The 22,714-nt window shown below is 46.3% G+C and overlaps 2 protein-coding genes across 6 annotated transcripts in view; one reads left to right on the forward strand and one right to left on the reverse strand.

Moving 5' to 3' along the window:
• bbs9 (Bardet-Biedl syndrome 9) overlaps window positions 1-22,714 on the forward strand; it is a 101,647-nt gene that overhangs the window by 24,907 nt on the left and 54,026 nt on the right. For 4 of the 5 annotated variants that reach the window (XM_086039404.1, XM_086039403.1, XM_086039407.1 and 1 more), the window contains exons 15-19: window positions 1,084-1,098; window positions 3,917-4,057; window positions 4,373-4,468; window positions 5,444-5,616; window positions 5,718-5,870. In XM_086039404.1, the coding sequence (XP_085895530.1) occupies window positions 1,084-1,098; window positions 3,917-4,057; window positions 4,373-4,468; window positions 5,444-5,616; window positions 5,718-5,870 (578 nt within the window). The remainder of the gene's footprint in view (window positions 1-1,083; window positions 1,099-3,916; window positions 4,058-4,372; window positions 4,469-5,443; window positions 5,617-5,717; window positions 5,871-22,714) is intronic. The other variant, XM_086039405.1, reaches the window with a different exon arrangement.
• LOC147142924 (uncharacterized) lies at window positions 8,798-11,988 on the reverse strand. The gene is made up of 3 exons (XM_086037011.1): window positions 11,281-11,988; window positions 11,088-11,210; window positions 8,798-11,015 (listed from the first exon to the last, which is right to left on the reverse strand). Exons 1-3 carry the CDS (start codon window positions 11,911-11,913, stop codon window positions 9,363-9,365), a joined length of 2,409 nt encoding a protein of 802 aa, XP_085893137.1. The 5' UTR covers window positions 11,914-11,988; the 3' UTR covers window positions 8,798-9,362.

A 22,714-nucleotide genomic window follows, 5' to 3' on the forward strand; every position in this document is an offset into this window, starting at 1 on the left:
ATGTCACCAGGGTGAAGGAAGCCGGTCAAAGCAGCAGTGAGCGTCACATGACTTGAACATGGAGTGCCCGCGACGTTAAGTGTGTCGTTATCTTGACTTTGCTGTCGGACGTATCAGCGTGGCGCGCCACACGTACTTTCGGGGATTGAAAAGTTCTCAAGTCAACAGAGCCACACATGACATTTGACCATGGCACTTACTTTCAGTCGCTTTCGAAGCAGAGTTCCCCATGCTTCTTGCCAGGCATTTGAGAGCGTTTTGACTGATCTTTCAAGACCCGCCCAATATTGTGTTCGGTGACATTTACTCCATGAACTTCATCGTCTTTTCTCACGAGCGCGACACACTTTGCACTCCGTACCGTGACACATACTCTGTTTGAGTATGAGGTGGCTCAACCTGACAGACCTCCATCTTGTTGGTGTTTCTCTCCCTCATAATCAATGCGACAAGCCGAAATTCACCGCCTTGTCGGTCTTTTACTCAAAAGCTGTGCTGATCTCAAATCCAAAGCGATGCAATGGCGCCATCTACAGGAATGTGAGAGTCATTGCAGTCGTTGACATTCCAGAATTTTCCCGGACAAGCTGGTCAAAAACCCTGTTCCACGCATACTTGTTGAAAAATGTACTTGACAGATATGTACTGTGCTGGCAGTAAACAGTAGGATTCCACATGATGAGTAGAAACCTCCAAGGCTGGGCACCAGTTAGGAAAAGTGTCTGAATGGCGATTTTTTATTTTTTATTTATTTTTTTTCCCCCCTACCGGAATCATTCTTCTCTACCGCAGTAGTTTGAACACGTGAGTGCCTGCGTCTTTTGCCAAAAGTCACAGCGCTTTCTAAATGATCCCTAGGTGTGAATATGAGCGCTTGTCTGTCTATGTGACCTGTGAGTGACTGGCAACCAGTCCAGGGTGGACCCCACTTCTCTTGCAATAGGTGTGTGAGTGTGCACGCGAGCAATCACGTGCACTTGGCGGGGCGTGGGAACGAGGGCGAGCGAAACGCGTCCGAGTGGAACATCTGCCTCTTTTGTGATCTAATGGCTTCTCATGTCTTCTCCTTCTTCTTCCCCGCAGAGTTCAACCCCAAAGGTACGTGCACGCTCACGTGCATAGAGGAGAGCCTGTAGACGCACACACACTGTACACGTACACACATACAGTACTGCGCTGTATAAACAGGAAGAGAGCGTAGCCTGACGTTTATGTTTCTGAAACGTGATCCTTGCTAGGAGTCCATGCACGCACGCACACACACGCTTTGCTTGAAGAATATTTTCTTTTTATACTTCATGCAAGATTTCTTGTGACACGCATACACGCTCCCTCGCTTGATGAATATTTTCTTTTCATCCTTTTTCTGCGACACTCGCGCACAAGCACGCACATGCGCCTCTTCGCTTTAGCGCGAGAAATATTTTTGTTTTTATCATTCAAACGATGTCGGGCACACACATTTACTTTCTATTCTTCAGTCTCGATTTCATGTGACGCACGCACACCTAGCTTAAAGATGACAAATATTTTCTTTCTTATAAGACTTCTTGCAACATGCAGATAGACACATACACACGCGCCTCCACATATTATGAATACAAATATTTCCTTTTTCATCCTTCATACAAGATTTCTTGAGACATGCACACACCTACGCACACACGCAGTATACTGTAGTCCCCTCGTGTGTTTGTTTTAGTTGTCTTGACTTTGTGGGCTTTGATGCAGAATAGGATGTGCTGTGATCTAGAGTGGCCTTAGAGGCCCGCTAGAGAGAGACACACACGCACATACACACGCACACATGCTCTAGTGTGGAGCCAATGCCGGGTACGGCTCGGGTCACAGCGAGGTGCTGGCTACTTATTTAGGCCGGAGTATTGAAAAGCAAGTACACCCGCAGTGTGAATTTTCACTGGTGGAGGCAGCACTTCAGTTAGCTGCCGAATTACGCTTACAAATTGGGGTGGAGGAATTCAGGCATGTGGCACAAGCAGAAACATATCTACCCCTCCCCCCCGCCCAACATCGCCCACCTTGTAAACGCTTTCATCGAGCAGTTAATGATATGCCGCATATCGGAAGCTAACGTTAACAAAATCTAACACACCTCAGCCAAACCTTTGGCGTTGACATGATCGTGTTTTACGCAGTGTGGTCCGGCCATGGCTTGGAAGTGCGTGATTTTCATCCATCCTCGCTGTGAAGAAACTTGTTGTGGGAGGCGGGATTATGTAAATGATCCCCACAGTTACATCACAACCTGAGAAGAGCTCTCTCACAGACCTGTTTTCAGAAATTGTCGGAAAACAAAACATTTGCTTGGTCGTCTCGATTCACACTTGATTGGTACAAGCGGGCGTTTCAGACTATTTGTATACAAGATGTCAAAAATGACTCTTGCCCACTTTAATGGCTGTGTCCCAATATTTTGGCCTCTATGATTCATCTTGATGGCTTTTCTTTTTTCAATCGCACAGCTTCTCCTCTGCTCTCATTTTCCTCCACCCAAGATGGAGTTTCCACCTTTTTTTTTTTTTGCCAAGAAGCGCTTGCTTGTCACAGGAAACCCAAAGATTCTTTGCTTTGGCTCGTAACAGCGGCCTTCACGCTGAGGGCACCTGCTGGTGGGGCGGTGGCGCCGGTTGGAGTGGGGGCGGGGGCAAAGGCGGGGGCGGCGGTCGTTGGGCGGAATGTGGCGAAAACATCCATCGAGCGCGAGACAGTAGCCGAGAGTAGATAATGCTTGCATTCTTCTTTCTTTGCGGCCGCAGTTTGCCTTGGCTGCGCCTGGCTTTTTTTCATTCAAAACCAGTAGAATCATTCACACGGTTGAGAGATAATTGTGTGTGTGAGTGAGTGAGTGAGTGAGTGATTGAGTGAGTGAGTGAATGAGTGAGAGTGTGATTGTACAAGAGCATGTGACAGTCAATGTGTGCGTGCGTGTGCACGTGAATGTGTGCATGCACATGTGTGCGTGTGTGAGAGAGAAAGAGATTATGGTTGACTACAAGCATGTGTGAGAGCGTGTGATAGAGAGCATGTGTGAGTGTGAGTGTGGGTGTGCACGAATGTGTGTGAGTGTAAGAGAGCTCTGTGAGTGTGCATGTAAAAAGCGTGTGTGTGAATGAGTCTGAGTCAAATAGTGAGCCTGTGTGTATTATGATTGTGTGAGAGTATGTGTGTGTGTGACAGTGAATATGAGAGAGTGTGAGTTTTTGGGTCGGTGAGTGTCCGTGTGAGGGGGTGTACATAAGAGTGCGTGTACCTGAGTGAGTTTATGTTGCATGTGTATGTGTATGAGAGAATGTGTGTGTGAGAGATCATGCGTGTGCGACCGAGAGAGGGTATGTGTTTGAGATTGCAAGTGCGTGTGAGAGCTATAAGCAATAAACTGGTGCATTCCGATATGGAGCACACGGCGGCTGACATGTCTCGCATGAACTCTTTTATTTCCACGGCTTGTTCTCGTTTTTCTGCCCAGTTCAGCGACAACGTTACGTTTGGCCGCCCGCTCTGTTTTCTCTCCTCCTCAAACAACTTCCCTATTGGACCGTGCTTCAGGTCGGGTTCTCGCAGAGCCGTGTGAGTCTCTGCTTTAAAAAAAAAAAAGAGAAAAAAAACATAGGTTGTCCGCAGGGAAAGCCCACATGTGTCTGTCTGTATGCTAATTTCTTTTAGCCCGTCAATGGCGTTTCAAGTTATATGCTAGCGTTAAGCTAATGGACTTTCCTAAAAAAAAAAAAAGACAAAACGACATGGTTTGCTTGAACATTGTGGTGTTTAGATATGCAATATTAAATTATTTTTTGTTTTATGGGTCTGTTTTTTTAGTAAACTTCACCTGGGAGCAACAAGTAAATGGTTGCATATAATATTTTATGTTTCCTTTGTTGTATTTTTTGCTTTGTAGGAGTTCCTCACGTGGTCCAGTGCCAGTTCACCCTTCCTCTGGCCCTCGTCTGCACGGCAACGTCTCCCAGCAAGAGCAGCGTCTTCAAGATCACCGTGGACACCAACCAGCTGCCTGTGGACCTGGCTACCATCTTTCCTGGTATCGCACACACACCACACATGCACACACCACACGCACATGCTAGTGGGTCTCCATGTATGTATTTCAATGGGAGGTCCTTTTTTTTTTTTGCCAGTAATCTGACAATCAGCTGCAATCAGCAACTCCGACGACTAAACACTCTCTCCCGTGTGTGTGTGTGCGTGTGTGTCTGTCTTTGTTACCAGTGTGACTGTCTTTTGTTGCCCTTTGTTGGCGTCCTGCATGGCGATAGGCCGTGCTATCAGAGCCATCATGCTGGCCTTTTTAAACTTTTTTTCATTTTTATTTTTTTGCCTACCTGTGCATGTGCAGAATTTGCGGCTCAGTCGGCAGATAACGAGGGAAACAGTCTGGCTTTCCGCTTCTTGCCGGGCGGCCTGGTGACCGTGCTGGCCTCCAAGACATCACGTAAGAAGTCTTTTCTTAAATACTTGTAACTTTTATTGGTAATATAGTGCACCCCATTTGCTTTTCACAGGGTAAGGGAACTTCGGCACAATCCCAGACACAAATGGCAAATATTCACGAATAATGAATTTCCCCCTCAGATTTTTTTGGGGGATATAATTAATTGCCTATTTGAATTTGAATTGTTTAAACCTTAAACCCTAAATACACACAACAAAATAAGACACATAAGGCATGCGCATCCATAGACGAAATACACACACTCAGAAACAAGACATACACACCATTTATGCACCAACAGAGACACACGACACACACAGAAACAAGACACACACAGAACATTTATGCACCAACAGACACACGACACACACACATAAGATATGCACACAAGATCAGCTGACGGCTAACTCTTAGCTACTCCTCCTCTAATATTGTACAGTACTGTTCAAAAATGATATTCTATATAACAATATACAGGAGGTCCTCGGGTCACAAACGAGCTGTGTTCCTACACTGGCGACGTAACCCGAATTTCCGTGCAAGTCGGATTGAACCCCTTCATAGCCACAAAATCTCCAAATAAATGTTCGATGCTCGTCGCGTTTCGCCGTCCTCCGACCTTTTGATGATATCTGGCTTCGTTTGCATCGTAATGGCTTTCCTCTTGGCTGGACCAGCATCGCTAGGAGATCCTGCTTTCTTTCTTTACAAACACACGATGGGGCTGGAGACAAAATGGCGGAGGAGACTCAGGCGTCCTAAAGTCGAAGCGGCGTAGGTGGAGTACCGCGTATCTCGATATTTTGCCTTTCCTTTGGGCGCCATCTTTGTGCATGACGGAAAAAGAAAATAATAGGAAGAGAGGCACAAATAGGTTGTTTTTGGTGTGTTTTTTTTGGTTTTTTGCCAAAAGCTGCTAGTCAGCATCTGCTGTTACGATCCCCTCAACACATGTTTTGTTTTTGCGCGTGTCAGAGCGCTATCGCATCCAGAGCGATGCCTTCGAGGACATGTGGCTGGTGGCCAAGGAGCTGGTCCACAGAGTCGACATTCATTTCTCTAAACTGGGAGTCGACGACTTCAAGAAGAGCTTCAGCGGACCGCTGCCCCTCAAGGACTACTTCCTGTCCGTGGACCACCACTTCCAGGTTCACACTTTATTTACGTGCATCCCATATGTGTCCTGCCATTGCCTGCTGACCAGTCCAAAGTGTATGGCAATGTGTGCGTTTGTGTGTGTGTGTGTCAGCTTCGCGTCAGCGCTCAGAAGTACCAGGACCTCCTGTCCGAGCGGGCCGCCCAATTCCGAGCCATCCAGCGCCGCCTCCTGACCCGCTTTAAAGACAAAACGCCAGCGCCATTGCAGAACCTCGACACGCTGCTGGACGCTACATACACACAGGTGGACAACGCTTGCCGCCGTGCACCTCCCTCGCCCTTTTCCCACCCCTGCCGCCCTCCTGTTCAACTTGATTAATCACTGGTAGCCAGAGGTTAGCATGATGCTAACTGACAAAGCTCTCAAACGTACAAGTGGGGGCAAACCCGTGAGTGTCACTCAATCCTAGAAGGAGCCGCGGCGGGTCACAAAGGGCGGCGGTCTTCCCGCCCACCGCTTCCCCCACTTTCCATAAATATTTTCCCCACCGCTGCTTCCTCTCCAAACGTCCGGCATTTTTTTTTTCTTTTTTTTTTTTTTTTTTTGCGTGAGCGCGCGGGACTCCCCATCTGGGAGGGGCGGCGGCAGCGGGAGCCCGGGGAGCCGATCCGGGCCGGGTCGCAGCCAACGGAGCCCTCCCTGTAATTAGGAGTTCAAACGGCTCGCTGACTGACGGCGTGACTGACAGGCCCGTCCAGGGGCCCGGCGGGGGCCCCTAATGGAGGCTTCTGGTGGACAGCGGCTTGATTTATCGGGCCCCAAATGGGCTTCTAAACACGGCTAAACACAGATCCCACTGTGGAGCCGGACCACCGCCATTAACGGCCGGGCCTCTTTTTGCCGTGCCCGAGCGCCGACGGGCACGCGCACGCGCACCGACGCGTACTTGTGTTACATTCTGGGGTATTAGCCTGATTTCTGCCATTTGAAGTGGATTCCGTTCTCGGCGTCCAGTCGCTCTCCATCTTCCAGTGTTTGCTTTTAGTAGATTGGAGAGAATTCCGCATGTGCGCCGCACATTTGCGGATCAGAACATGTGCTGCACGTTAGGGAAGCTGGACCGGCTTGGCCCGTGCTCTTTCGCCGCTTTTTGAAGTCGAATGTGGACGGAGTATTTCCAGTTGTCGCTTTTGAACGTTGCTCGGATGGAAAACGAGTCAGGGAAGAGCCTTCGGGTTCGCTTTGGCTCTGATGACTTGTGTGTGAAGGTGCACGGGCCGCACACTAAAAATGTTGGGTTGTTTTCCTAACCCACTCGCTGGGTTGCTGTGGATTTGGAGCACATTAGGTTACTTTTACCCAAAGTTGGGTGAATTATTTTGACACCTCAGATTGGGGTGAAGATTGGATATTGTGGGGTGGAAATATTATATTACAGTTGTTATATTGTTACAACTAGGATTATCACTACCAAATACAGTCTTTTTAGAATCGATTTATATTGTCGATTAGTCCATCAAACACTCTTAAAACAATTTGGTTAAAAATAACTCAATTTGGGTCAAAAATGGGCCGATCCACTACTTGAGTCAATTTGACCCAACTTTCTGGGTTGTTTTTGCAGAAAACCACCCCAATAAGTTGAGCAGTTTTGCACAAAACAACCCAAATTGACCCAATTAGTGGAGAGGGCCGTTTTTGACCCAACTTGGGTTATTTTTAGAGTGAATAATCAGATTTAAATTTCATTTTGCCTTGAAGTTTACTGCAAAATATTTTTTTCTAATTACTGGTTTTTACCCGAATATTGTTTAATAATTGAACAAAACCAAATAAACAATAATTAAGCAATTTTCTCTCCCTGGAGAAAAATGTGGCTCCTCCATGGGTGCGACACCCCCAGGGGGGATATTCATGTTGTTGCGTACCAGTTGTTGCTCATTGTGCAATAATGACTTTAAAAGTTGAAGTATTGAACCCTTTCACCTGGAAAAGTGCGATAATGTGCGTGTGTGTGTGAGCGTGAGATTAAAGGACCGTCGGGAGCCGAGAAACTCTGGCTCCTCAATCTTCTTGTGACTCGCCCCTAAGGAGATGTTTCACCTCAGTAACACACACATTTACACGCTTCAACACACACGCGCACACACACACACACACACACAAGTTGAGAGGATGAATGGCGCACAGTAGAGTGTCGGTGGTCCGGTTTGTTTTGCCTGAGTGTGTGTTTATGTCACAGAGGGGCTTATCAATGAAAGGCTGGCTTTCATGCAGCTCGCTGCCACTCGCTTTTGGTGTGTGTGTGCGTGTGTGTGTGCGCGCGAGTGTGTCTCCCTCTTCCACATCAACGGCATCCCAAGGTCCAAACGCCCCATGTGGGCAAGGAAAAACTCTGAGATCTCAGAGCATCTCCTGATGCTATGCAACAATTATTTGGAAAGGAGAAGTGGCAGTAAAACAGTCCAAAAAAAATCTACATTACAGTCGTGACTCACGAATAACAAAGCGTCAATCAAAATGGGCCATGATTTGATTAGCCGTGCGTGTTTATTTGAGGTCCTAATAGGTGTGAGTTTTTTCATAGTTACGCAGTGACTTCTGAGGGCGACGTCTAGGAGACAAAAAATGGCAAGATAAACATCCTTTCATTAAAACCTCTTTAATGTGGCGCCCTGGGGGGGCGCCTAACATTTTTCCCAGCGTCGTCATCGGTCGCCGGGCAGAGATTTAATAAATCCTCCACGTTGGAAGCTCTCGATGCCGCCAGGGAGATCAGAGAGGCCCTGCGAGGTGGTCACGCTGATTTCATGAAACACTCCCGTCGTTGTCAGGGCGACAGCTGACGTGCACTTTCAGTCGATTTTTGAAGGGGACAAACAGTCAAAACACAAATACAAAATGAAAATACTCGTACGGAGCATGAAGATGTCCAACTGTTGGAGTCGCCACTACTGATGTCACTCGTGAGGCCAGGCCCCTTAAACACGTCAACACATAAGATGCGTACGATATATTGTACAGTGCGTGCATGTGTGACTTTTGGTTGAATTACACTTATGCAACATATAAGGACCGGGCCGGCCTGCAAATAGCTAAACTCAGTCAATCAATTGACGTCCATTAAAATCCATTGGAAAAAAAATGAAGCCAAAAATAATCCTCGAAAAACATGATAAACCCCAAATGTGTTTTGTCCCACAAAAAACACATTCAACACCACGACAAAATGGATGGATAGATACTTTATTCATCCCCAAAATGGCTGAATCATGAAAGAGGGAGAACACAGCAAAAGTGTAAAGGTGTGATCTAAGATGGCGCTGTTGTTCAGTATGAAGCCAACTGATTTGCTGAACATTGTTCAGAGTCAGGGCAAAAATGGGCTGATTTTGAGGAAGGGGAATGCTCGCGATCATGACGAATTGGTCGTGGAGAAGCCAGAGGAGAGAACGCGAATCCTCCTGGTCTGGGAGATTGCTTGTTGAGTGCCAGGAGAAGAATCCTTTTGCTTTTTGAGGGCTGGTTTTCTTCATTTGGGGGCTCGGTTGTTCAGCGCCAGGAAAAGAATCGCGTTGATTTTGTGAGTTTTTGGGAGCGGCTCTTCTGTGTCGGGACCAGAAGCCGATCGATTGCAAGAAGCGGGAATCTTATCGATTTGGGAGTTTTGTTGTACGGCGCCAGGACGGGAATTCTGTTGTCTCTGCGGAATGTTTTGAAATAATATTTTGATTTTGAGGAACAGGAGTCCGATTGATTTTGGGGATTGGTTGTTGATTTTGCGGAGGCGGAGCTTCAGGCTTGTTCTCTCTCGCCACAGCAGACGAGATTGAGGACCCTCCCGAAGAAAGACGTCTCCTTGGCCTGGTCGCCTCCTGCTCCCCTCCTCCTCTCCTCCTCCCTCTTCTTCTCTCGCACCGTCCTCTGCTCCTTCCTCTGCCTCTCCTTCCTCTTCTCCTTGTCCCGCTTCTCCATCTCCTCCCACTCGGCCTTCAACTTCCTCTCCCGCTCCTTCCTCTTCTCCTCCTCCCTCCTCTCGCGCTCCCTCCACTCTGCCCTCAGCTTCTCCTTCTCCCTTGACTCCTCCTTGTCCCTCCTCTCACGCTCCCTCCTCTCCTCACCCTTCCTCTCACCCGCCTCCTCCTCCTCGCTGTCCCACCACTCCTCCTTCCTCTTCTCCCTCTCCTTCCGCCTCTCCTCCTCCTTCATCTCCTTCACCCTCCACTCGGCCTTGAGTTTCTCCCTCTCCCTCCTCTTCTCCCCCTCCCGCTTCTCCCGCTCCTTCCACTCGGCCTTCAGCTTCCTCTCCCGCTCCTTCCTCCTCTCCTCCTCCCTCTTCTCTCTCTCCACCCAGTCCTCCTTCAGCTTCCGATCCTTCTCCTTCCTTCTCTCTTCCTCCTTGCGCTCTCTGTCACGCCACTCGTCCTTCAATTTGCTCACCCTCTCCTTCCACTCCTCCTCCAGTTTGGCTCCCTTGTTTTTCCCCTCGTCACTCCTTTCCCATTCACTCTTCATCGCCTCCTTTTTCTCCTCCTTCCAACTCTGTGCCTTCTCCTCCTCCAAGTCACTTGGAGTTACCTTCTCGTCCTCCTCCAGAGCAACTTTTATCACCTCCTGCTGCTCCCCGTCCTCTTCCTCGTAATCCTTTGAACCACCGCTCTGCTCCGCTCGCTCCTCCTCCCGGTCAGAATAGGTCTCGCTCTCCCTCTCTTTCTCCTCCTTGTTCTCCTCATTTTTCCTCTCTTTCTCCTCTTTCTCACTCTCTATCTGCTCCTTCAGGTCGCTTTCAGTCGTCTCCTTTTCCATTTCATTCTCTTCCCTCTGGTCACTGTTGCACTCTCTCTCCTCCTTGTTCTCCTCATTTTCCTTCTCTTTCGCCTCTTTCTCCCCCAGTTTCTGTTCCCTCTTGTCACGGTTGGTTTCTTTCTCCTTGGCCTCCACGTTTTCCTGCTCTTTCACCTCCTTCTCCCTTCCGGTCTCTTCCTTTTCACTGGCTTTCACCTCATCAATCCCTTTCACGAACTCATTCTTCAGTTCCACATCCCTTTCCTTCCCTTTCTCCTCCTTTTTGTTGTCTTTCTCCTCCTCGTCCTCTTCCTCCTCCTTCCCATTCACCTCCTTCTCCCTTTCTTCCTCCTCCTTCTGGTTGCTGTCCTCCTGCTTGGCGCCCTCCTCCTTGGCCTCCTTCGTATTGTCATTTTTCTCCCCCTTGTGCTCCTTCTCCTGCTCCATTTCCCTGTATTTCTCCTCCTCCCCCTCCTGCCCATCCTTCTGGATGTTATCCCCCCTGTTTTTTTCATCCTCCTCCTTCCGAGCTTTCTCCTCTTGCTCTTTCTCCTCCTTCTCGTCGCACTCTTTGCCATCCTCCTCCTCCTCCTCCTCCACCGCCTCCTTCTCTCTCTTCTTCACCTCCTTCTCATCAGCCACTGTCCATCCTCCAGCCACGCCCTAAAAAGGAGGTGTCAAAACAGCGGGTTCACCGCTTCAGTCGTAAAAAATCGAGATGGTACGTATACGCACCACGAGGGTCTGCGACTCCTCCTGCGTCTCTTTGCCATCCTCCTCCTCCACCTCCACCACCACCTCCTTCTCTTTCTTCTTCACCTCCTCCTCCTCCGCCACAGTCCATCCTCCAGCCAAGTCCTAAGAAGGAGGTGCGTTCACCGCTCAAGTGGTAAAAACAAAACAAAAACGAGCTCGTATGTATACGCACCACAAGGGGCTCCGGCTCCTCCTGCCTCTCCTGCCTGCCCTGGAGCAGCTCCTCCTTCTCGCGCCTCCAGCCGGCCTCCTTCTCGGCCATCTCGTTGACCAAGTCGTCCTTGGAGGCCTTGATTTCATCCAGCTCGCGGTTGGTCTTGCGCAGCGCCACTCGGACGCTCTCCAGTTCCACGTTGATGGTGCGCAGCTCCACCTTGAAGCGCTCCAGCTCCAGGTTGCTCTTGCGCAGCTCCGCCTGCGTCTTCTCACCGGCCCGCATGGTGTTGGACAGCTCTGAGTTCTCAATCAGCATCTTGCGGTAGTTGCCCTCCAGAAACTTGAGGTAGGAGGCAATGTTCTCCTCCATCTTGGGCTCACGCACCCTCGGCTCCCCGCCACTCTCCTTCCCCGCAAAGGGCCGATGGCCCGACATCGCGGCGATGCGCATTTTGGCCTTTTTGTGACGAGGCGGCGTCGCTCTCTGCGGCATCGTCACATTCGGGGGTGATGACGCTTCAAAGGGAGCGGCGGGCGGCTGGCCGCAAGACGTGTCGAGGAAAGGAGGAAGGCTCTGTGACTTGGCTGAGATGCTTTGTAAGGTCATGGGATGCTCCTTTGAAGAGAACCCCATCATCGTCCTCGTCATTTTGAGCGCTCGACGCCTGTATGCTAATTGGCAATGTGCTTGAGAGGGCTGAACAAGTAAATTGACACTGCAATGTTTTACAATGCACTTTGGAGAAAAAACCCCGCCTCATTTCAATCGGTAGGTAGACTTACAGAGTTCTACTAAGTATGCATGTCTAGATAAATTTAGTGCTTAGAGGGGAAGTCAATCCAAAATTTTCTTTACAAGAAAATGTTCTGTGCACCTTAACTAGTCTAAACATGGCATTTTGTTTTCCTCTGTATCTTTCACCAATCAAAAAAGCCCAATTTATTATTACCCGAAAACCTGATTATTGGATTTGAATCTTCAGTATGATATTCAAATACCAAAATATTTGATAGCTGCTGCCCTAGTTTATTGTAATTCAGAATAATCTATTGCTTGTTTGTTCAAAAAATATCATGGGAAGGGGACCTTGAAAAAATAATCGTGTTTTATTCGCAATTCCAATATCGAGGGAAAATCATCGTAATTGGAGTATCTAGAGTATTGTTATATGGTCATATCGTCGCTGTGCTGTGAGATATTTTTTCATTTTTACGTGAATGGGGTTTCCACGTTCCAGACATAGCAGTAACGTGAAAATTAAAAAACTTTCCAAAATTGGCCATAGGTGTTTTTCACAGGACAGCGACAATCTGTTGGAGCGCCGTGTGTGTTGAAGTCGCCCATGTGCTTGTGTATTTACATGCGTGGTTGTTGCTCTGCCCAAAGTCAACATGTCTGCCTCTGCATGTTGTGTGCGCTTCACTTCCGCATGACAGACAATGGCCGATTTGTAAGATTAGACTCCGAATTTATGGCTGCGTGCACGCGCGCATGTACAGCCGCCTGGCGAAGCCGAGATGAGGATATTTATCTTGTGGCAGCCAGTTCCCAGAGTCTTTTCCCCCTCTCGCGCTCTCTCCTAGCGCTCACTCTCTTCAATGAGACCATTGAGTGCAAAGCAAACACACGCACACACGTACACACGCGGTCTCCAAGCGTGTGACTGTGATTGGCTGTCCGTGTTCATTGTGTGATTGCAATGGTTAGCATCCTGTTAGCATTACTAGCTTTGACTTTCTGTCAATTTTGTGTGTGCGTTACGATGATTGGCCGTACATGTTCATCGTGTAATAGCAATGTCGAGTGTGAACCGACCTTCCGATGGCTTAGGCTAGATTAGCATCCCGTTAGCATTATTAGCTTTCATTTGGTCCTCTGCAATTTTGTGTGCGCGTGTCCACTTACACATACTCAATACTCGTAGAGCCTGGGAGGTTAGTGTGAACTTTTAATGACAGGCTGGGGTGTGTGTGTGTGTGTGGGGGGGGGGGGGGGGGGGCGTGTGCGTGTACATGTGTGCGTGTAATGAGTAGAGAGAGAGGTTCTGTGTGATTATAGGCCTCCTTTTAGAACCAGAGAGACTAAATATGGCTTCAGACTAAACACGCACACACGTTGGCAGTATAAAGCGCATATGAAGAGAAAAGAAAACAGAATATTCCTGCTGGCAGACAGGATGTAGTTGACTTCCTTGAAAATCTCCCCTCGGAAATATCATACATAAGCTCAACTTCCTTGCATCCGCTTTTCAGTCTTGACTTTCTTCTCTGCACTTCCTTGTCTACACTGTTCGCCGCAACCTCTTCTCCACATCCTTGTCTGAACTTCCTGTCGCCACTTTCTCTCTTCACTTCACCCTTGTCTCCCACTTCCTCGTCTGAGCTTTGTAGTCTCCACTTCCTTGTCCTCACTTTCTCATCTCTCTCTCTCTCTCTCTTCCCATGGTTGTTTTGTCTTCACTTCCTCATCATCACATCCAAGACCGCAGTACCTTCACCTCAACTTTTCCCTGTCTTCCTTCCACGTCTTTACTTTTGTTTCTTTTCTACAATTTCTCGCCGCCATGTTCTCGTCTCTGTGTCTCTACTTCCTTAGCTCTGCTTTCCTCGCCTCCACTTCCTTGTCCCCACATTGTCATTTCCTCTTGTCTATTACGTTGTCGACACATCCTTGTCACCGCTCTCTCGTCTAGACTTCTCATCTTCGCATCCTCGTCTCCACTTTTATCATCTCTTTTGCCCGTCTACACTCTTCCTCGTCATCTTGTCCCTCCTCCTTTCTCATCTATACTTGCTCGTGTCCACTACCTCATTTGTACGTCCTTGTCTTCGCTTCCTTTCTCTACCTCCTCATCTGCACTTCCTCGTCTCAACGTTCTTTCATTTTTCCATCAACTTTCTCATTTCTACATCCCTGTCTGCCTTTTTTTGGTCTTCACTTTCATGTCCTCTCTTCCTTATTTCCACATCCTCGTTCTTACACCGTTTTCGCATTCGCAGCTCCACTTCCTTGCCATTCTCATGCAAACTACCTATTTTCTCCTTCCTTGTCTTCACGTCATTGTTTCCTCTTGTCTCCCACTTCCGCATCTAACCGTCCCTGTGTCCCTTATCCTCGTCCTCACTTTCTCGTCTCTACTTACCGGTCCCCGTTTGTTCGTCCTGACTTGATCATCTCTTCACTTCCTGATCACATTTCCTTCTGTCGACTTCCTTGTCTACACATCCTCTGAGGTCTCTCTCAATTTCTGGCAATGCCATACAAATTGTGACATAAATCAAAAAGAGTATTTTCTACATTGTGTTAATGCGTTCATGTGTGGAACAGCACGTACACACACACATTGCACATCTGTTTTGCTGAAACAGGTTTAGTCACATCGCGTTCTCATAACACTCTCACTAGCTGTGCCTGCGTGCGTGTGAGTTTGCGTGCGTGTGATTTCAGGGTGTTCACTACGGGGCAAGTGTGTGTTGTCAGCATATGTGTTTGAACTTTCACCCCATCCACACGTCCACGCAGATGTAGCAGACCTCTTTATGAGGTGTGTGTGCGCGCGTGTGTGTGTTTCATTTCATTCATTTGACCTGCTGTAACCTCCTATGCAGGCCTTGCACTGCATCCATCCAGATGTTTCAGCACATGCACTTTGCTAGGGCAGCACTTGAGACAATCTGAAAAAATGTATGCAAATCCATCAACCTTTTTTTCATTTTACACACTGATTTTAGTTATTCCAATTTTTGTAATGTCGGTTATTTTTGGGGGCGGGGTCTATAAAGTAGGTCAAATATTTCACTAGTAAAAGAACAGAACAAAACAAGAAATGGCATTTATTTTGGCGGGGGAACTTTTTTTCCATGATATAATTATAATAATTTTCAAAATAATTCAAAACATTTTATAATATCAATAGTAGAAGAACTTGAAATATTTATCTTTTGGGGAAATGTTGGGGTGCCCATAATTTTGTTATATAAAAGAAAAAATAGTTAATATAGCCTTTTTTGCAAAATACTTTGTTAGTGCATCCATAAAATGTATATTATTTAAATATTTTTTAACTATATTCATAGTTGTTGATAGTTGAATTATTTTAATATTTTGAAACTTTTTTATCTTTTTTATATCCATATAACAGTTGAAATTGTGCAAAAAAAAAAAAAAAAAGCTGATTACTGCTTTCCAAAGCAAATGTTTAATTTTGATTCAACACAAATAGAATCAGTCTCCTTTCATGGGGACGTCAGAAATCGGATATTTACTGGTGAAATTTCGAGCAGTTGGACAACTTTGAATTAAAAACTGTATCCAAAGGATTAATCGAATATCAAAAATATGATCATCAATTAAATTAGGTGTTGACTAATTGATTAATCATTGCACCTTAAATGAGAGAGAGAGAGAGAGAGAGAGATTGCTTGTTTGTTAAAAAAAAACAAGGGAAGGGGACCTCGAGAAAAAAAAAGGCATATTAAATCGCAATATTGAAAAAAAAATCACTGTTACATAATTTTTTCTAGTTTAAAGAGTGAAACTAAAACAAAAAAAAGAAAATTATGTATATATATATATATATATATAGTGTCCTTTAAATTGTTCAAATAACTATTCATAACTATTTATAAAAAAAATATATCCAAATGGTAGAGAAAAGTGAATTTCTGTCCTCACATGTACACGAAGACACACTGATGTGATGTTAGTGCCAAATTCTCCACCCAGAAGTCCACTCCCGCCCAACCCGCTCATTATTATTTCATCGCTGGGTGGGCCTCTGTGTGCTTGTGAGATCACCAGCGAGCCTGTGAAGGTCAGCCCCCCCGCAGCCTCAGGCTACCGGCTCCCGGGGAGCCTGGATGGATGTTAATCCCAGGTTGGGTGTCACTGCGGTGGGTCACGCTCTGTAATTTAGTCCCCTGCTCGGTCAGGGGCCTCTGGGCCCTTGGGACCACCCAGTGCGTCGCTGTGTGGACGCAGCGTATACATTTTTGCGTGCACGTGTGTTGGATTGCGCTTTATTTATTTATTTATTTATTTATTTGCCTTCAGTCTGTTTTATTGTCTGCTACACGTGTGACATTATTGAAAGAGAAGATATATGCCTGTGAGTACGCTTGTATGCCGTAGCGTAGAAGGTTGCGCAGTGCCCAGCGTCATCCAATCAATACACTAAGCTAACGTAGCTGGCATTGAGTTTCGTCGGTGTTTCCACGGAGGCCTCCGTCAAGTGTGTATTTGGAGAGGAAAAGTGATTGGTCACTCTTCCCAGACTAAGAATGATGCAGCAGCAGCAACAACAACAGTGATGTTTTTCCTCAAAGTGGATCCAGACGAGGTTAAGTCAGCAAAAACGTTAAAAGTGTCCTTTTTGTCAGGCCGTGATTGATGAGCCGCCAAAGGAGGCGACTTCAATGTTTTCACTGCCATGGTGGGTTCACTTTCGAGTTTTTTTTCTACACGCGTGTTCACACGGTCGCCACACAAAGAGCTTTGCTCGGCGATGAAAGGTTGTGTGTTCGATACCCCGCCCTCCTCCATCAATCTCTGCACTCCCCTGTCACCCTATCACCTCCGCATTACTCAATCGTTCACTCACACCACCCCTGTTTTGTAGAGAGCAACATACATTCCATCTGCTAGAGTCTTTTTTTGTTTTTGTTTTAGTTTCACTCTTTAAACTAGAAAAAAGTATGTAACAGTGATTTTTTTTTTCTCTTCAATATTGCGATTTAATATGCCTTTTTTTTTTCTCGAGGTCCCCTTCCCATGCGTTTTTTTTAAACAAACAAGCAATCTCTCTCTCTGTCTCTCTCTCTCATTTAAGGTGCAACGATTAATCAATTAGTCAACACCTAATTTAATTGATGATCATATGTTTGATATTTGATGAATCGTTTGGATACAGTTTTTAATTCAAAGTTGTCCAACTGCTCGGAATTTCACCAGTAAATATCCGATTTCTGACGTCCCCCATGAAAGGAGACTGATTCTATTTGTGTTAAATCAAATTTAAACATTTGCTTTTACTTTGTAAAGCAGTAATCAGCTTTTTTGCCAGTGCCAACATTTTCGGACACGTCACGGACAAGCAAGTAACCCAATCCTCATTAGTTTGCAGTATGTTTTGGCTTTTTTAGCACTGTTGATTTGAAATGTCATGTTTTTCAATAAAGGGACGAATATTACGTTTGTTTGAATCCGAATCATTGATCAATAGACAAAATAATCAACAGTTTAATCGATTATTAAAGTAATTGTTAGATGCAGCAGTAATGTAAAGAGCAATTACTACATTCCATTTAAATTCGATGAATCGTTCAGCCCTAGTAAAAAACCCACATAAAAACTTTGAAATCCTCAATATAGCAGAGGAGCAAACACTGAACCGGGGCATAGCGGGTGAAGACTGTACCCCTCTTTAGTTTTAGACTTCATTTTTTTGCGATGGGGGCGGAGTAGTTGGTCTCTTTTGAAATAACTTCCCGATCCGTCCGGGTTGCCAGATCCTGTCATGCGATCGTCCACTCGCTCTCAGCCAGGAGGCTTTCATCAACTTGACTTTTTCAGCTTCGGGGCGGCGGTATCTGCAGCGGTCCTCTGGTCTCACTCCCCCCTTGCCTCGTCCCGGCTCGCCGCGATGCTATCAGCAGACGTGTAGACAGACGACTCTTATCGCTATTGTATGTGTGCGTGCTGGTTTTGAGCACCGACAATAGCGGTTACTGTCTGGCCACCTATCGCGGCTGTGATCGCCTCATCGCACTGTCTCCACGTCTGCCGTCTGTTTATAGCCAGACCGTCTTCTACGTTTTGCGCGTTTGCGTCCGTGTTTGTGCGTGTGCACCTGTTTGACACTTGCAGGTCAGAATATTAGGTACACCTGCCAGGGTTTTTCTTGGCTGAAATTGAGACATTGTGCCTGAAACACTGTTTTGGTGGTAGTAGTTACAGCACATGTATTTGATTGTTTGAGCAACAGTGTTCAGTGTTACAGCATTAAAAAAAAATGTTTTTGTTGGTGTGTCCCCGCGAGTGACATCATAGCATGACATCCATGTTGTAGCTATTTTTATCCACCAAGTTAAGTAGACGAGTTCAAGACCCCTCAGCACATGTTTTTAATCAACCTCATTATCGAGGAAATGTCTTCTTCTGGTGTTAGTGAAAGAAGAATATTATTGTGTGCACGTGGGTGCAGAGACTCACTCTGCGTGTGTGTGTGTGTGTGTGGGTGTGTGCGTGTGGGTGTGTGTGTGTGTGTGTGTGAAATTCTATCTGAGGAAATTGCTTCGGCAATCCAAGCCTTTGTTAAATGGAGATGCTAATTTGTTCTTGAATTAAGAGAAGGAAACCCTCTGTATACACACACACACACACGCGCGTTCCTCATGACATCAACTTTGTTTAAAATTTCCATCTGGGACTGAAACAACAGATGTCGTCAAAGGCAGACTCGAAGCAGCTCACTTGAATCTCTTGTGTAACTCTTGGCCTTTTGTAGTTAAATGCGTTGTCAACCCCAAACTTTTCTTTCCAGGTTTCACAGTTTGAGAGTAGTGCCTGCTCGTGCCAGGACATGCCTCGCAGACCTGAGGTCATGCTAATAAGTCTGTCCCGCAAACTCTGTCTTTTTATGGTGCTAATTAGAGATGCGAAATATTTCACATTCGAACCGGTTCCGTCCGACTCTCGTTACTCAGCGGGACTGGATTTCGGGACTTTTTATCTGTTATTTGTGGTCATCAATGTTTTGATATTATTAATATGTGTTTTAATACGTTGAAGTGTGTTTTAATCAGTTTAAGTGTTTTGAAAGTTTTGAAAGCGTGTGGGAGGGGTCTAACTATTAACTCATTCACTGCCGGACATTTTCAGACCCTCTTATACCCTAATGTTTCCAAAAAATACATTCCTGGGATTGAATGGCTGGACTGTGGAAAGACAAATAAATTCGTCAATGGCAGTGAGTGAGTTAGCATTTTTTTTTTTTTTTAATGTGGTCTTTCTATAACAAAGATTTTCAACTATGATATCCCCAGCAAAAAAAAAAAAAAAGAAATCCGCCCCTCCCACACACACCCCACAACCCTCTGGATTTTTGTGGTGTTGGGGGGGGTGTTATTTTCTTTCAAACCCATATTGTCTGGCCATCGAAACCATTCACCACACACTGTGTCATGTGACCGGTCTCTGCGTGTGTGTGTGTGTGTGTGTGTACGGTGGTAATGGTCTTCTCTCTGCATTGTTGTACATCCGTGAGTGTGTTTATGGGTTCTGTTTTTGGGTGCTATCATATGCAAACACGACACATTCCAACTCCGAAATCACTGGTCAATGTGTGTGTGTGTGTGTGTGTGTGTGTGTGTGCGCGCAGACTAAATGTGTCTTTGTGTCCGTTCAGCTGGCATCAATCAGTGTATGCGTGGAAGCGAGCCGCTACCGACAATGGAGCCCTTCACTGGACCCTCAGCCTTTTATCAATACACACACACACTTCAGAGAGGTCTCGGGGGAGGGCGGTCCGCTCGTTCGTTCGTTCGTGTCTGTGTGCGTGCGTGTGTGTGTGTGTGTGTGTGTGTGTGTGTGTGTGTGTGTGCGCGCGCGCACTGGTGGGTTTGCATTTAACATACTGTATATGGTCAGAACGTTACATGAGGACTGGAGGAATTCAGCGTTGTGCAGGTTGTGGCTTCTCTCACTGACTGACTTCAGCTTTTTTTTTTTTCTGGGTTGGGGGGGCACTGACTTGCGTTTCACCGCTGGCGGTACATTTTGTACATGGGCCTTCAGTGGTTATAACATCTCATGACTTAACAATACAAATATTGCAAAGAAAATACAACTTACTCACCAGAGCTGCCGATTCTGAAATGTCTTACGATCATAGTCGAATAGCTTTGCTCTGACCAACCAATTAGAGGACCGAAAAATGCTGACGTCATCCAGGGCCAGCGTTTTGACCTTGTGAAGACGAATTTGTAATCGGATTGGCTAAAGAAGCCCATAACTAATTGTTAAGGCCCTGGGCAGATTAGATTGATATGGCAACACAATTGGACAAGAAAAAAAACTAACCATATATTGGAAATTAGCTTGTAAATATAGGTGAGTGCCTTCGTGATAGTGTCTTGTAACATTTTTAATACTGTTGCCTACCACGTCTTTATGACGTGTCACTGTCACATGACACTAGTTTGACAAATTTGACTTTCTCGGAGGACAAATCCATGTCACTAGTCAGGCAAAACTATTAGCGGGCATTTTTGTGCCACTAAGGATCCAAGAGGCTACTAGTATGTGATGCATGCCTAGTAGTCGAGCCTAGTAGTCTTACCAGTGCAACACAGTAGTTTACTAGTCATGTATTAGTAGGCTAATAAAACTGTCACTAATAGTGGAAAAGACGTGGCTAGTAAGTCGTTTCTTGATAGCAAGGCCAAAGAGCGTAGCAAGAAATGGACCGTAAAATGGGTATCAAGGATTTTGAATAAATGCTCAAAACAGCTTTCCACATAGGGAAGTCATTTCGCTCACGGATTGAATCAAGTATCTGTCTGTCCGTCCATCGTTCACTGCTAATGACACCGTTTTTTTCCCCATATTTGTGTCCAAACACTTTAGTCCAGGTGTCCTGTTGCAGTGGTTGACTTTGACATGACGTTCTCCTATTTGGGTGTTCTTCACAAGTGTCCTGAGTCCATTTGTCAAGGCAGTGTGGTCCATTAGTCCAGGATCTGCTTTCTCCCGGGCCCCGGGCCTGTTCTCGCTTGCCGTCCTTCTCGCTCCGTCATCACTCGTTCACCAAGTTCGGAACGGACCATGGCTGAGGTTCAGAGGTCAGCTTGCTGGAGGGCTTAAGTTGCACCTTTAAATGTTGATCTCAAAGCTGGCGTTCACTTTCTGTTTGCCGGTTTTCCAGGTCACCGCAAGGACGCGACACGGGGCCCCCGCTCTTAAGTGCTCGCCGGGATGTTTAGCTGAACGCTACGCTAAGCACGCGCTCCTTCCTCCTCTCCAAATCCAGCGTAGCTATCAGATATGCGTCGAAAAGTTGAACCCTGCTCAAAATTCAGGAACACTTGATTCCCCCTGAAAAATGTTGATGGATAGTTAGAGATGGATAGTGACGATTTGATTCGATACATATCTCAAAACATGGGCTGAGATCTGATTCGGTTTGATTCAGTGGAGTTATGATTTGATTTAATATCTGACGGCTGAATTTGAGAGTTTATGATGCAATATGTTTCTGATCATTTTACAATATGAATGATCTTGTCAGTATTGTGGTTTTTCCTTCAAATATCTGTTAATTACAGCCTGGGATCACTGTACAACTCTGCGTTCGTGCATTCGTTGACCATTTAACCACCAATGTATTGTGTCCGTTCAGCTGGCCCTTTCCTTTAAAGATGAAGGCAACCCAAATATTTTTTTCAAGAATATATTCTATGCAGGCCCACTAGTTGAAACACGGCATTCTGACTAATAATGCGTTTGTGGAATAAAAGTTAATTCACCTGGTTTTTGGTCATCTCGGGGGGCGGCCATTTTGTCACTTCTGTCGACTGAAAATGACATCACAGTTGCTGAAAATGACATCGCAGTTGCTGAAAATAACATCACAGTTGCTGAGGGCTCAGGTAAGGACCAATCACAGCTCATCTGTTTTCTGAAGCTGAGCCATGATTGCTCGTTATCCGAGCCCTGAGCAACTGTGATGTCATTTTCAGTCGACAGAAGTGGACCGGGACCGGGACCCCTCCCTGAACACTGGCCAATGGCAGAACCCAGGTTTTTTTTTTCATTTTTAATACAGTTTTTCAATCCATCCATGTTCCTTTGTACAAGCTACCTTGCGCCAAGTTAAGCTAACTGTCTTTCTGGTCCAGCGTCCAAGTTTGCAAAGTAACGACAAAGACTGATAGCTGAAGATGAACTGCCTAGAGTGGCTTTATTGATTGGCTAACAGTTTCATAGAATGCTCATTAGCCGGCGAAACATTGGCAAACATTTCCGGTTGCACTCACATGGACCAACAACGAGGAGCCTTCGCTCGTCGTACTCCGCTGATGGAAAGAGAGGTTCGAAGATCTATTTGAGACTGCAGCCTTGTCATCCTCCCGGCCTCTACCTTGGTGACTGGCCGCTAAGGAAGTGGCTGTCCACAGTCTGGCTCATGTGTCAGCCTCTGACCACCAGAGTCCTCGGAAGAGAAGAGCGAGGAGTGAGGCCCTGTTTGATGCCCATGTTGATCCTCTGACTTGATCCTTGGACTTGTTTTGCTTTGCAAAGTTTCCATCTGAGCTTCTCACCTCAGTGGGAGACGACGTACGGAACAGTCGGTCATGCGGCTTGGGGGGATGACACGGAACGAGTGGCAAAATATACCATGGGACAGCCGAAGCGGAAGTATGGAGTGCCTGGGTAGGTTGCTATGGTTGTG

The sequence above is a fragment of the Filicampus tigris genome, chromosome 8 (genome assembly GCF_054856515.1).
Source record: "Filicampus tigris isolate MCC_2025a chromosome 8, RoL_Ftig_1.0, whole genome shotgun sequence".
Lineage (NCBI taxonomy): Eukaryota > Metazoa > Chordata > Actinopteri > Syngnathiformes > Syngnathidae > Filicampus > Filicampus tigris.

Bases quoted from the DNA above. Each gene is read 5' to 3' on its own strand.
- LOC147142924 (XM_086037011.1), bottom strand. From the start codon at position 11,913: ATGACGAGGACGATGATGGGGTTCTCTTCAAAGGAGCATCCCATGACC. The intron at 11,211-11,280 runs GTGCGTATACAT...CCTCCTTCTTAG, and splicing joins AGGAGCCGGAGCCCCTTGTG to GACTTGGCTGGAGGATGGAC. The intron at 11,016-11,087 runs GTGCGTATACGT...CCTCCTTTTTAG, and splicing joins AGGAGTCGCAGACCCTCGTG to GGCGTGGCTGGAGGATGGAC.